At 43.3% G+C, this 13,839-nt stretch overlaps 1 protein-coding gene across 2 annotated transcripts in view; it reads left to right on the top strand.

The window, feature by feature from the left end:
• The window catches only part of l3mbtl3 (L3MBTL histone methyl-lysine binding protein 3), a 181,940-nt gene extending 169,699 nt beyond the window's left edge, over nucleotides 1–12,241 (top strand). For both annotated transcript variants that reach the window (XM_067984557.1, XM_067984556.1), the window contains one exon: nucleotides 10,208–12,241. In XM_067984557.1, coding sequence (XP_067840658.1) covers nucleotides 10,208–10,351 — 144 coding nt within the window. In that variant the 3' untranslated portion in view covers nucleotides 10,352–12,241. The remainder of the gene's footprint in view (nucleotides 1–10,207) is intronic.
• The last annotated feature ends 1,598 nt before the right edge of the window (nucleotides 12,242–13,839 follow it).

Here is a 13,839-nt window from a genome sequence, read left to right as displayed (position 1 = left end):
TAGTGGTCATGTTATTGGACTGGTAATCCAGAGACCTGAACTAATAATCCAGAGTCATGAGTTCAAATCCTGCCACGGCAGCTGGGGAATTTAAATTCAATTAATTAAATAAAATCTGGAATTAAAATACTAGTATCAGTGATGGCCTATATGTGACTCCAGACCCACAGCGATGTAGTTGATTCTTAATTGCCCTCTGAAATGGCCTAGCAAGCCATTCAGTTGTACAATCTTGCTAAAAAAAGTCAGAATAAGAATAAAACCGGATGGACCACTAGGCACTGGACACGACAAAGGCAAACCAAGCTCAGTCGACCCTGCAAAGTCCTCCTCATGAACATCTGCGGACTTGTGCCAAAATTGGGAGAGCTGTCCCACAGGCTAGTCAAGCAACAGCCTGACATAGCCATACTCACAGAAGCATACCTTTCAGCCAATGTCCCAGACTCTTCCATCACCATCCCTGGGTATGTCCTGTCCCACCGGCAGGACAGACCCACCAGAGGTGGTGGTACATTGATATGCAGTCAGGAGGGAGTGGCCCTGGGAGTCCTCAACATTGACTCTGGACCCCATGAAATCTCATGGCATCAGGTCAAACATGGGCAAGGAAACCTCCTGCTGATTACCACCAACTGCCCTCCCTCAGCTGATGAATCAGTCCTCCTCCATGTTGAACACCACTTGGAGGAAGCACTGAGGGTAGCAAGGACACAGAATGTACTCTGGGTGGGGGACTTCAAAGTCCATCACCAAGAGTAGCTCGGTAGCACCACTGCTGGCCGAGTCATGAAGGACATAGCTGCCAGACTGGGCCTGCGGCAGGTGGTGAGCGAACCAACACGAGGGAAAAACTTACTTGACCTCGTCCTCACCAATCTACCTGTCGCAAATGCATCTGTCCATGACAGTATTGGTAGGAGTGAACACCGCACAGTCCTCGTGGAGACGAAGTCCCATCTTCGCACTGAGGATACCATCCAACGTGTTGTGTGGCACTATCATAGGAACCGGAGTAGGCCATTCAGCCCCTCTTGCCTGCTCCGCCATTTGATAAGATCATGGCTGATCTGTGATCTAACTCCATATACCTGCCTTTGGCCCATATCCCTTAACAACTTTGAATGCCAAAAAGCTATCTATCTCCGATTTAAATTTAGCAATTGAGCTAGTATCAATTGCCGTTTGCGGAAGAGAGTTCCAAACTTCTATCACCCTTTGTGTATAGAAATGTTTTCTAATCTCACTCCTGAAAGGTCTGGCTCTAATTTTTAGACTCTGCCTCCTACACCTAGAATCCCCAACCAGCAGAAATAGTTTCTCTCTATCCACTCTATCCGTTCCCCTTAATATCTTATAAACTTCGATCAGATCACCCCTTAACCTTCGAAACTCCAGAGAATACAACCCCAATTTGTGTAATCTCTCCTCGTAACTTAGCCCTTGAAGTCCGGGTATCATTCTAGTAAACCTACGCTGCACTCCCTCCAAAGCCAATGTGTCCTTCCGAAGATGTGGTGCCCAGAACTGCTCACAGTACTCCAGGTGCGGTCTAACCAGGGTTTTGTATAGCTGCAGCATAACTTCTGCCCCCTTGTACTCTAGTCCTCAAGATATAAAGGCCAGCATTCCGTTAGCCTTATTGATTATTTTCTGCACCTGTTCATGACACTTCAATGATCTATGTACCTGAAAGCCTAGGTCCCTTTGGACATCCACTGTTTTTAACTTTTTACCATTTAGAAAGTACCCTGTTCTATCCTTTTTTGATCCAAAGTGGATGACCTCACATTTGTCTACATTGAATTCCATTTGCCACAGTTTTGCCCATTCACCTAATCTATCAATATCGCTTTGTAATTTTATGTTTTCATCTACACTACTTACAATGCCACCAATCTTTGTGTCATCGGCAAACTTAGATATGAGACTTTCTATGCCTTCATCTAAGTCGTTAATAAATATTGTGACTAATTGAGGCCCCAAGGCAGTTCCCTGCGGGACTCCACTAGTCACATCCTGCCAATGTGAGTACCTACCCATTATCCCTACTCTCTGCCGCCTTTCGCTTAGCCAACTTCCTAACCAAGTCTGTACTTTTCCCTCAATTCCATGGGCTTCTATGTTAGCTAACAGTCTCTTATGTGGGACCTTATCAAATGCCTTCTGGAAGTCCATATAAATAACATCCATTGACATTCCCCTGTCCACTACTTTAGTCACCTCTTCAAAAAATTCAATCAGTTTTGTCAGGCATGACCTACCTTTCACAAATCCATGCTGGCTCTCTCTGATTAACTGAAAATTCTCGTTGTTCAGTCACCCTATCCTTAATTATAGACTCCAGCATTTTCCCCACAACAGATGTTAGGCTAACTGGTCTATAATTCCCTGGTTTCCCTCTCTCTCCTTTCTTAAAAAGCGGAGTGACATGTGCAATTTTCCAATCCAGAGGGACAGTTCCTGAATCTAGAGAACTTTGAAAGATTATAGTTAGGGCATCTGCAATGTGCTCACCTACTTCCTTTAAAACCCTGGGATGGAAACCATCTGGTCCTGGGGATTTGTCACTCTTTAGTGCTATTATTTTCTTCATTACTGTTACTTTACTTATGTTAATCTTATCGAGTCCCTGTCCCCGATTCAATAATTTCTTGGGATTTCCGGCATGCTATCCTCTTTTTCTCCTGTAAATACTGATGCAAAGTAATTGTTCAACATGTCCGCCATTTCCCCATTGACAATGACAATATCCCCACTTTCAGTTTTCAAGGGGCCAACACTGCTCCTGACCACCCTCTTTTTCCTAATATAACTATAAAAGTTCTTCGTATTGGTTTTGATATTCCTTGAAAGTTTCTTTTCATACTCTCTTTCTGTAGCTCTTACGATCTGTTTTGTGACCCTGTGTTGATCTTTGTATCTTTCCCATTCGCCAGGATCTGTGCCATTTTTTGCCTTTTTGTATGCCCTTTCCTTATGTCTTATTATGTCCCTTACCTCTTAAGTTGTCCATGGCTTTTTTTTTGGCAAGTAGAGTTCTTGCTCCTCAGGGGTATAAACTGATTCTGTATCACGTTAAATGTTTCTTTAAACATTTCCCACTGATCATCAGTCGTTTTACCCAGTAACAGATTTGCCCAGTTTACTGTGGACAGTCTCTGTCTCATCCCATTGAAGTCGGCCTTACCCAAGTCGAGAATCTTAGCAGCTGACTCACTTTTTTCCCTTTCAAACATTACATTGAACTCGATTGTGTTAAGATCGCTATTGGATAGATGTTCGCGTACAGTTAAGCCGTTAACTAAATCTGGTTCATTACTCATTACTAAATCTAGTATGGCTTGCCCCCTTGTTGCCTCTTGGACAACCCATAAGGTCTCTGGCTGCTTACCTCTCGTTATATCCTCCTTTATCATTGAAGTGATTTCATCTCTAATCATTAAGGCTACTCCTCCCCCTCCTCCATTTTCCCTGTCTCTCCTGTAGACCTTATAACTCAGTATAACCCGTGCTAAATGGGGTAGATTCAGAACAGATCTAGCAGCTCAAAACTGGGCATCCATAAGGCGCTGTGGGCCATCAGTAGCAGAAGAATTGTATTCCAGCACAATCTGTAACCTCATGGCCCGGCATATTCCTCACTCTACCAATACCGACAAGTCAGGGGATCAACCCTGGTTCAATAAGGAGTGTAGAAGAGCATGCCAGGAGCAGTACCAGGCATATCTAAAAATGAGGTGCCAACCCAGTGAAGCTACAACACAAGAGTACATGCATGATGAACAGTGGAAGCAGCATGCTATAGACAGAGCTAAGTGATTCCACAACCAACGGACCAGATCAAAGCTCTGCAGTCCTGCCACATCCAGTCGTGAATGGTGGTGGACAATTAAACAACTAACTGGAGGAGGAGGCTCTGCAAACATCCCCATCCTCAATGATGGCGGCGTCCAGCACGTGAGTGCAAAAGACAAGGCTGAAGCGTTTGCAACCATCTTCAGCCAGAAGTGCCAAGTGGATGATCCATCTCGGCCTCCTCCCAATATCCCCACCATCACAGAAGCAAGACTTCAGCCAATTCGATTCACTCCATGTGATATCAAGAAACGACTGAGTGCGCTGGATACAGCAAAGGCTGTGAGCCCCGACAACATCCTGGCTGTAGTGCTGAAGACTTGTGCTCCAGAACTAGCTGCGCCTCTAGAGCTACAACACTGGCATCTACCCGATATGTGGAAAATTGCCCAGGTATGTCCCGTCCACAAATATCAGGACAAATCCAATCCGGCCAATTACTGCCCCATCAGTCCACTCTCAATCATCAGCAAAGTGATGGAAGGTGTCGTCGACAGTGCTATCAAGCGGCACTTATTCACCAATAATCTGCTCAACAATGCTCAGTTTGGGTTCCGCCAGGACCACTCGGCTCCAGACCTGATTACAGCCTTGGTCCAAACATGGACAAAAGAGCTGAATTCCAGAGGTGAGGTGAGAGTGACTGCCCTTGACATCAAGGCAGCATTTGACCGAGTGTGGCACCAAGGAGCCCTAGTAAAATTGAAGTCAATGGGAATCAGAGGGAAAACTCTCCAGTGGCTGGAGTCATACCTCACACAAAGGAAGATGATAGTGGTTGTTGGAGGCCAATCATCTCAGCCCCAGGACATTGCTGCAGGAATTCCTCAGGGCAGTGTCCTAGGCCCAACCATCTTCAGCTGCTTCATCAATGACCTTCCCTCCATCATAAGTTCAGAAATGGGGATGTTCGCTGATGATTGCACAGTGTTCAGTTCCATTCGCAACCCCTCAGATAATGAAGCAGTCCATGCCCGGATGCAGCAAGACCTGGACAACATCCAGGCTTGGGCTCATAAGTGGCAAGTAACATTCGGGCCAGACAAGTGCCAGGCAATGACTATCTCCAACAAGAGAGAATCTAACCACCTCCCCTTGACATTCAACGGCATTACCATCGCCGAATCCCCCATCATCAACATCCTGGGGGTCACCATTGACCAAAAACTTAACTGGACCAGCCATATAAATACTGTGGCTACGAGAGCAGGTCAGAGGCTGGGTATTCTGCGGCGAGTGACTCACCCCCTGACTCCCCAAAGCCTTTCCACCATCTACATGGCACAAGTCAGGAGTGTGATGGAATACTCTCCACTTGCCTGGATGAGTGCAGCTCCAATAACACTCAAGAAGCTTGATACCATCCAGGACAAAGCAGCCCGCTTGATTGGCACCCCATCCACCACCCTAAACATTCACTCCCTTCACCACAGCGCACTGTAGCTGCAGTGTGTACCATCCACAGGATGCACTGCAGCAACTCGCCAAGGCTTCTTCGACAGCACCTCCCAAACCCACGACCTCTACCACCTAGAAGGACAAGAGCAGCAGGCACATGGGAACAACACCACCTGCACGTTCCCCTCCAAGTCACACACCATCCCGACTTGGAAATATATCGCTGTTCCTTCATTGTCGCTGGGTCAAAATCCTGGAACTCCCTTCCTAACAGCACTGTGGGAGAACGTTCACCACACGGACTGCAGCAATTCAAGGCGGCGGCTCATCACCACCTTCTCGAGGGCAATTAGGGATGGGCAATAAATGCCAGCCTCGCCAGCGACGCCGACATCCCATGAACGAATAAAAAAAAACAAGGCTTTCAGAGAAGATAAGTCGAGAGGAACAGTCTGTTGCAGATCCATCCAAGAACTCAGCAGCCCCAAGAGGAGGGCCACCTATGTTACAAGAGGCTCACAGTCTTGTGGAGCAGCTGTACAATTCTCAGACCCCAGGCCCTCAGATGGCACTTAGAAGTATTAGAAAGGACGGAAGAAAAATTTATAAGTCACAAGGGGAGTCCACAGTGATGAACCTTGTGATTGTTTTGTTATGAAGTCTAAAAACTATAAAATTAAAGATATTGATGATATTCATTGTTGTCCTGAACGAAACATAACCTGGTCCTGGAACAGGTGAAGATGTTTAAAGCCTCAGAACTTTCATAGGACTTCTGCTTTTAATTAAGTAAGCTGTGTCTTGAAATGATGGTGAAATTCAATGGAGCAACGTGATTATTGTAGAGGTGGAATGGCAATAATGGCATTATACATTCTTGAAAGTGTTCCAGATTAGTCTATCTCGTAACTCCCTGCTGCTGACTTTGCCTCCTCCTTAGGATTCTCAGTTATCAGTCTTTTCTGAAGACCATTGTTATGAAGGACACAGCAGGCAGCCACAATTTGTGAAACAGTACTTGGAGTGTACTTAAGGGAGCCCTTGGATCTAGCTGGGCACCTGAATCTTCTCTCCAGCATGGCAGTGGTCTGTTCAATTTTAATTCAAATATGGATGTGTGCCTTATAGTAGTGCTCCTCCAACGGTATTGGCAGCCATAACAATATTGAAAATGCCTTGTCTCCAAGAAACCATCCAGTGTCTTGCCCTTGATTCTAAAAGGATGCAGGATCACTGACTGTTGAAGGATGAATAAATCATAGCAGCTCCCTGCATATTGGGCAATGATGTGTAGAAATCCATGCCTGTAGTTGCACACTAATTGGACATTAAGGGAGTGAAATCCCTTTTGGTTGACTGGTGTGTTTTGACAGGGGCTCACAAGGCTACATGGGTGCAATCTATTGCTCAAACACCCGCGGACACCCAGTGAGCTGATTAAAAATTAATGGCCTGCTCACTCATTTGTCTTGCTGTTGCATCAGATGTAGCTGCCCTGGCGAACAGGGAATATATAACTCCACTTATACAAGAGTGGACAGCAAATTGACCAACCTGGCAGCAGTTGCCTGTTGCCCATTGGCCAGGAAATCAAACACAGTAGTGACTTTCTGAGTCATAGTAAACACTGTCGTGATTCTTGAAGTTTGTAGATCTCCCTATAGAATGAAACAAAGCTCTTCCAGTGCTTTTGGAGTGAATCATAGCCCCGTGATGCATAACCCTAAGAATATTTTCAAAAAGTATCTTCTAGGCCTATACATTCTGATGGCTGGGTATCTGCAGGAGGGTCTAGATCATCTGTGGTGCTGCCTTATGTGCCTGGCTTTCCAGATTGTGTGCTGTGCCTCTTCCTCTTCTTCCAACATATGTATCATAAAGAGGGCCACATTGGGAAACCTATACTACAGTCTTGGGGTAATCTTTTAAGGAAATCCCCTAAAGAACAGTCTTGAGGAGATTTCCAAAGAAAGCTCGGAGACTCAAAAATAAAGTCCAAAAAAGTCTATTCAAAGTGAAGGTATAACTCACTATAACAGCATTATGAAACACAAACAATTTACCTTTAAGAATCCAACTAATGTGGCCTTCAGGTATGCATTGAAAATCACCTGTTTTATGGTTGTGTTTTTTAGAGGGCTGGATCTTAGGATGGAAATGATGGAATTTAGGGCAGGTGATAGCGTCCTGTCGTAAACCCATCATTTGCATAGTATCACTCATCGGAGGATGGGCACTTCTTCCTCCTGCTCTCACTTGCAGTGGAGATCCGGTCTCCGCCCAATTTCGAATCCTCACCCCAAAAATCCACTGGTTTCCTGTCCATGCATAACGTCTGAATTTTGGAGCCAATGTTTTTAACCCTTTCCAAAGGATCTTTCTATGTTGGGGAAGTACCTGGTGATCTGCAGGATGACCTTTATGGGACTTCAGCTTTTATTGAAACACTGAAGTGGAGGATATTTAGGAGAAAGCATTTGGGTTCTCCATGATAGAAATAGGCAAAACCGAAGAGTACAAGGATTACTGAGTAACAGTGAGAAATAAATCATAAGGTTAGTGTTACATTTGAATAGATTACCAAACGAGAAGTAATGCTAAAAGTAAAATAGAAAATTAAAGGATTGCATAGACCTGGTGGTCTTTATAGACTACGGGGTAATTTTGACTTTGGGCGATAATGTAAAATGGGTGATAGCGAATCAGCAGCCCGTTTTTCATCTCTGGGTTTTTATTTCTATTGCTATCACCCGTTTTACACAATTGCACAGTCAGAATTACCCCCTACGTATTTATCTTCTAGAGGTTTTTTAATAGAACCAAACCAGACCACTTGTTGTTTACATTCTAATTGTGTTATTAACATAAATTTCACTGATGCAGTCATGAGTAAGGAACTGCTTACTCAAACTAAAGTGATGCATTTCCTTAACTAATTTACTGTTAAAATGAAGTGGGAATTTTAATTGTCACATTGAATCTTAGAATAATCACATTAGTTCAGTCGATTGGGACCCTGGTGCCCTAGAGTTCCTACATTCACCTCGGTCTTCAAAATAAATTGTTGATTGGTTTCCAATATGTAATTTGTTAGATATATTTTACATTCAGTTCTGAAGGATTGTAAAGATCTGAGTGAGGTGAAGCTCAGCTAGGACATCAGATGTGTCACACTGTAGGTCTGGTTGGCTACAGAGTAATAGATTGTGGGTTTATGACAGCATTTTTTGACATGTTGAGTTTCTAATTTCAGATGGGTCACTGGGGAAAAGTGCAAAGTGGAGGCGTGATGGATCCTAAAGGGAGGGAGGAAAAGCTGGAGAATATTTTTTTTTTCTCAGCTGGAGCTGTGCTTTGGCAGCAAAGGGAAATCATACAGCTGGCTCATATATAGTTCATGGTGCAGGGGACCCGAAGGGGCTAAGAAAAATATATAAAATCGCAGGAGATACATTTTAAAATGAAATCATTTTCCTTTTTCTTACCTACTTTTGTGAAAAGTGATTAGCTTTTTATCATGGTAAGTAAACTACATATGTGAGGAGCTGGAATCTAATAAATAGCCATGACAATGTAATGTCAGACATGCAGCATTACAATGTACCTCTGGCCTGGTAGGAGCAAAATTACAGGGTCATAATTTGCAAATTATAATATTGAAGTCAAGGGAAATCAGGGGGAAAACTCTCCAGTGGCTGGAGTCATACCTAGCACAAAGGAAGATGGTAGTGGTTGTTGGAGGCCAATCATCTCAGCCCCAGGACATTGCTGCAGGAATTCTTCAGAGCAGTGTCCTAGGCCCAACCATCTTCAGCTGCTTCATCAATGATCTTCCCTCCATCAGAAGGTCAGAAGTGGGGATGTTCGCTGATGATCGCACAGTGTTCAGTTCCATTCGCAACCCCTCACAATGAAGCAGTCCGTGCCCGGATGCAGCAAGACCTGGACAACATCCAGGCTTGGGCTCATAACTGGCAAGTAACATTCGTGCCAGTAGGTCCCAGGCAATGCCCATCTCCAACAAGAGAGTCTAACCACCTCCCCTTTACATTCAACGGCATTACCATCGCCGAATCCCCCACCATCAACATCCTGGGGGTCACCATTGACCAGAAACTTATCTGGACCAGCCACATAAATACTGTGGCTACAAGAGCAGATCAGTGGCTGGATGTTCCGCGGCGAGTAATTCACTTCCCAATTCCCCAAAGCCTTTCCACCATCTACAAGGCACAAGTGAGGAGTGTGATGGAATACTCTCCACTTGCCTGGATGAGTGCAGCTCTGACAACACTCAAGAAGCTCAACACCATCCAGGACAAAGCAGCCCGCTTGATTGGCACCCCATCCACCACCTTCTCTCTCCACCAATGGCGCATCGTGGCTGCAGTGTGTACCATCCACAGGATGCACTGCAGCAACTCACCAAGGCTTCTTCGACAGCATCTCCCAAACCCGTGACCTATACTGCCTAGAAGGACAAGGGCAGCAGGCACATGGGAACACCACCACCTACACATTCCCCTCCTCGTCACACACCATCCCGACTTGGAAATATATCACCGTTCCTTCATCGTCGCTGGGTCAAAATCCTGGAACTCCCTTCCTAACAGCACTGTGGGAGAACCTTCACCACACGGACTGCAGTGGTTCATTCAGGCAGCTCACCACCACCTTCTCAAGGGCAATTAATTAAAAAAAATAAATGCATGTGCAGATTACAGGCTATAATTTTAAGAAAATTCAAGTCGTCTTGGTAAGATAAAGAAACTATATTATAAAATGTTATACTAAATATATGATCCTCAAAGGTTTGTTACTCAGAGGCCCAAATGTTACAGCATTGTCACCTTGAAAAATATAGTTCAAAATATGAATAACCACTGACAATGTTACATATGGATCAGTTGAATATATATTAACACCTTTTATAACTTTTATTTTTCTTTAGCAAATTGACGGAGAAGCATTTCTACTACTGACACAGACAGATATTGTGAAAATAATGAGCATTAAACTAGGACCAGCTCTGAAAATCTACAATTCCATCCTCATGTTTAAAACTGCAGAGGAAAATGGACAGAATGAGCTTTGAAAAGACTGCAAGTACAGCACCACAGCTGTAGATAGCCTGTTTCTACATTAAAACTCATCTTTAATTCAAAGCACAAGAACTCTGTATTAAAAATGGAATTCCAAAAGAGTACTACTAGAATACTTACTGTTGACTTGGCAGACTCATTTAGAGTGCTTAAACTTTCAGCAGTACCAAACTATGAGCTCATCTCCGATCCATTTCCTCAGGACTTAATTATGCAAATACCTGCCCAGTGTTGGCTGGTATGGACTCTTTGTGATTGACTCTTGAATTGTATATTTAAATGTGGCTGAAGGGGTTCTTCAAAGAACTGGACACTTAATCTAACAGACACTAAAATGGATTAATTGTGTTCATTGTTTTTTCCTCCTTTTGTTTGCAGTGGAATGATTTGTTTTGTGTTGTTTGTGTATAGAATTGTTTGACAGATTACAATAATATCTGGTAATGTAACATTTCATTGTCCAAAATAATGAAATGTACATAAGGATATATATTTTCAAAAGTTAGCATTGCTGGACTTAATTAACTATTTGATTGTATATATCTTAATTTAATATCCAAAGTATTCAGGCAGTTCTTAAATAGTTAATTAAAACAAACACAATTGATTATTCCCAGCTCTAATTAAAATGTTCTCTGGTTTATTAAATATTGTATTACTGCTTGATGCAATAATTATTTGGTGAGTGAGTTAAAGGATGAATGAATTGCAGGTACAGTCAAACCTTGTTATTACAAACGCGCATCAGTACCTTTTCTGAGACTTTGTTCCTGGCACAAAATGTCACTTACTTGGAGCCTGGACTGGAGAATCGGATAGGAAGGTCAGCGTGCCCAAATCACGGTGCTAACAATTTTCTGGTCATTCATTTTAATGACTGGAAAATTAGAAATGCTGCAAATCGGGTATACTGACTTCCACACTTGATTCTCTGACCCAAGAGACAAACAATAGTTCTTCTCATAACAACAGAAGTAGGCCATTCCATCCATCGAGGCTGCACTGCCATTTGGTTAGCTATGTCAGCTCTATCTCTTTAATTCCAATTTCCGACCATTGATCCATATGCCTTAATACTCAAATAATTTTAACTCCCTTTTAAACATCTTAGTTGATTCTACATCTGTAGCCACCAGGCACAATACATTCCACTTCCTCACAACCCTTTATGTGAAGAAATTTTTCCTGGACTTGCTTTTAACCAGATTAGTCTTAATTTAACTGTTTAGGTTAAATGTAACTACCTTAGTTCTAATTTAACTGGTTTAATTTAAATTCCTGTTGATCTTACAGTGCAATAATGGAGTTTCCACTGGGACCAGGCTAGTTGTAAGTTAGTAATGGAAGATTTGCAGCAAAACTTCGCAGTAACATGATTTCAAATATTTAGTTGTGTGTATAAAGGGCAGGTTGCTTTGAAGCAATTATATTTTTCTTCAATCTTCTTCAAAGCAGAAAGAGTTCTATTTCAGTAACATCTTATCGTATATTTTGCCAGATTCCTAATTTGTTCGTTTTTGTGGGAAAGGGCAAAAAAATCTGAACAATGGAATATAGCCCATAAAGTCACTTCCATTTCAAATATCAGCACCACTAAGGGGAAACATTAAGACTGAACAGTTCACTCATCCTTAAACAGATGCTCTGTTATTCTTTTGAAGCCTGAAGATTTGCTGTGAGATAGTATTCAAGGCTAGTAAGATTTGGCCACATTGAATCAACTCAAATGCTACAGCTTAAGGCTTTTGTACTGCAGCACAGTAGGTTTTAATGCCGATTTAATTACCTCATAGCAGATTTCATCCATACTATCCTATATCTTTTGTGGAAAACTGTGTGCTATCCTTTTAAAGAAACAAATAAAAGAACAGATAAATGTTAAAGTCATTAAATGTGTGCCTGATTTTACAAATCTCTCTATTAGCTGAGGGAGATGTTATGAAACATGCACTATGGCTTGGATTTTCCTGAGATTGTCGGAAAAATGACAGGGCAAGACTTTCACCCACCAACGTGATTTCACTGGCACCTCACTGTATTTTCCTGTTGGGTGCTCATTTAATATGAAGAAGATGGAATTTCATTGAGAATCCCACTCCTGACTGGGCCTCTTTCAAGGGAAGAATGGGAACTCGGCTAACTACAGCAATTAAAAAGCTGCTTTGGCTGAAATGGCCAGTATTACAGCAGGAGATTAAAATGGGGCCAGGGAGGGAGGCGGTGGAAGAGCTGGAGCTGGAGTTGAACATTGGAAAGTGATGGTAAAAGGATGAATACCATTACTGGGAATCTGCAATGACTAAGGCTTCAATATTCTCAGAAGCTGCAGTGTTGGTTATGTTGGTAGAGATAAAGGCCAGAAGACAAAGGCTGTTTGGCACCCAGGGAGTTGTGTCCCAGAAAAAGATGTGCAGGCAGTCTGGAGGAAGGTGGCACTGGCAGCCAATTCCGACCCCACGAGCAGCTATTCAGTGCCAGAAACATCTTAATGACCTCCCCAGGCTGGCCACTGTAAATGAAGGCACGTGTCCCCATGCAGATGCTGAGACACTGCTGGAAGCATGTCTCACCCCCACACTATCCAGGACCATATAGTATCAATGTTGAAATGATAGAGACCCTTAATATGAACAAGCAACTCCACCATCCCCCTCATAGGTACATGTCCTCTCCTACCATTCCACTGTCCCACATCATGTTTCCTGCAATGTTTGAGTGAGAAGTGAAGAGACTACTGCATTGCCTGCACCTAATAGCATGTTCACAAGGGAATGTCTGAATATATCTGGGTGAAATGGCATTGTGAATTAGTCTGTACCATGTGTAAATCTCTGTATTCTTTGCAATGGGGAATCATGTGCACAAGCAAAGACAAAGGACTACCATGGGCAGAGGAATGGCAAGCAGCAGGAAATCTGGCCTCTCAGCGGGTATGAGGAGGAAACTCTGCTACTCCCGGACAAAACTGGAGAGCCTGTGGGAGATGGAAAATTTGGATGAGTGTTGTCAGGTTCAAACTTTCTAACAGGATAGAGTGCTTATAAAACTGAGTTTTTGTTATCTGTTGACATACTGATGACTTGAAAAGCTTCCTGCTCTTGCATTTTCTGATTCACAAGTAAGAGACCACCTTCTGAAAATGAATGTCCTTTGTGTCCCTCACAGCTGCTGCGCACATACAGAAGGAAAAATCTGACGAGCAACCTGGCACCTCCAGAGGCGCCCTTCATCTGATTCACCCACTCTATGATGCCAACTTACTGATTCAAGCACCAGCCCAAATACACCTACTCAGGACCAGGGCACTACTGGAACATATCACTGGATGAATCACAGAGCACCAGTGAGCAGGAGGAGTTGGGAGGGAATGATGAGGGTCTGCCCTTAGCTGAGGAGGCCAAGAACCAAGATCACAAGAGCCCAGGTTTTAATATATCTCTGAGTCAGGTGCTTATATGCAGGCAGTGGAAACAGTCTGCAC

The sequence above is a fragment of the Heptranchias perlo genome, chromosome 5 (genome assembly GCF_035084215.1).
Source record: "Heptranchias perlo isolate sHepPer1 chromosome 5, sHepPer1.hap1, whole genome shotgun sequence".
NCBI lineage: Eukaryota > Metazoa > Chordata > Chondrichthyes > Hexanchiformes > Hexanchidae > Heptranchias > Heptranchias perlo.
This window is presented reverse-complemented; position numbering and strand designations above follow the sequence as displayed.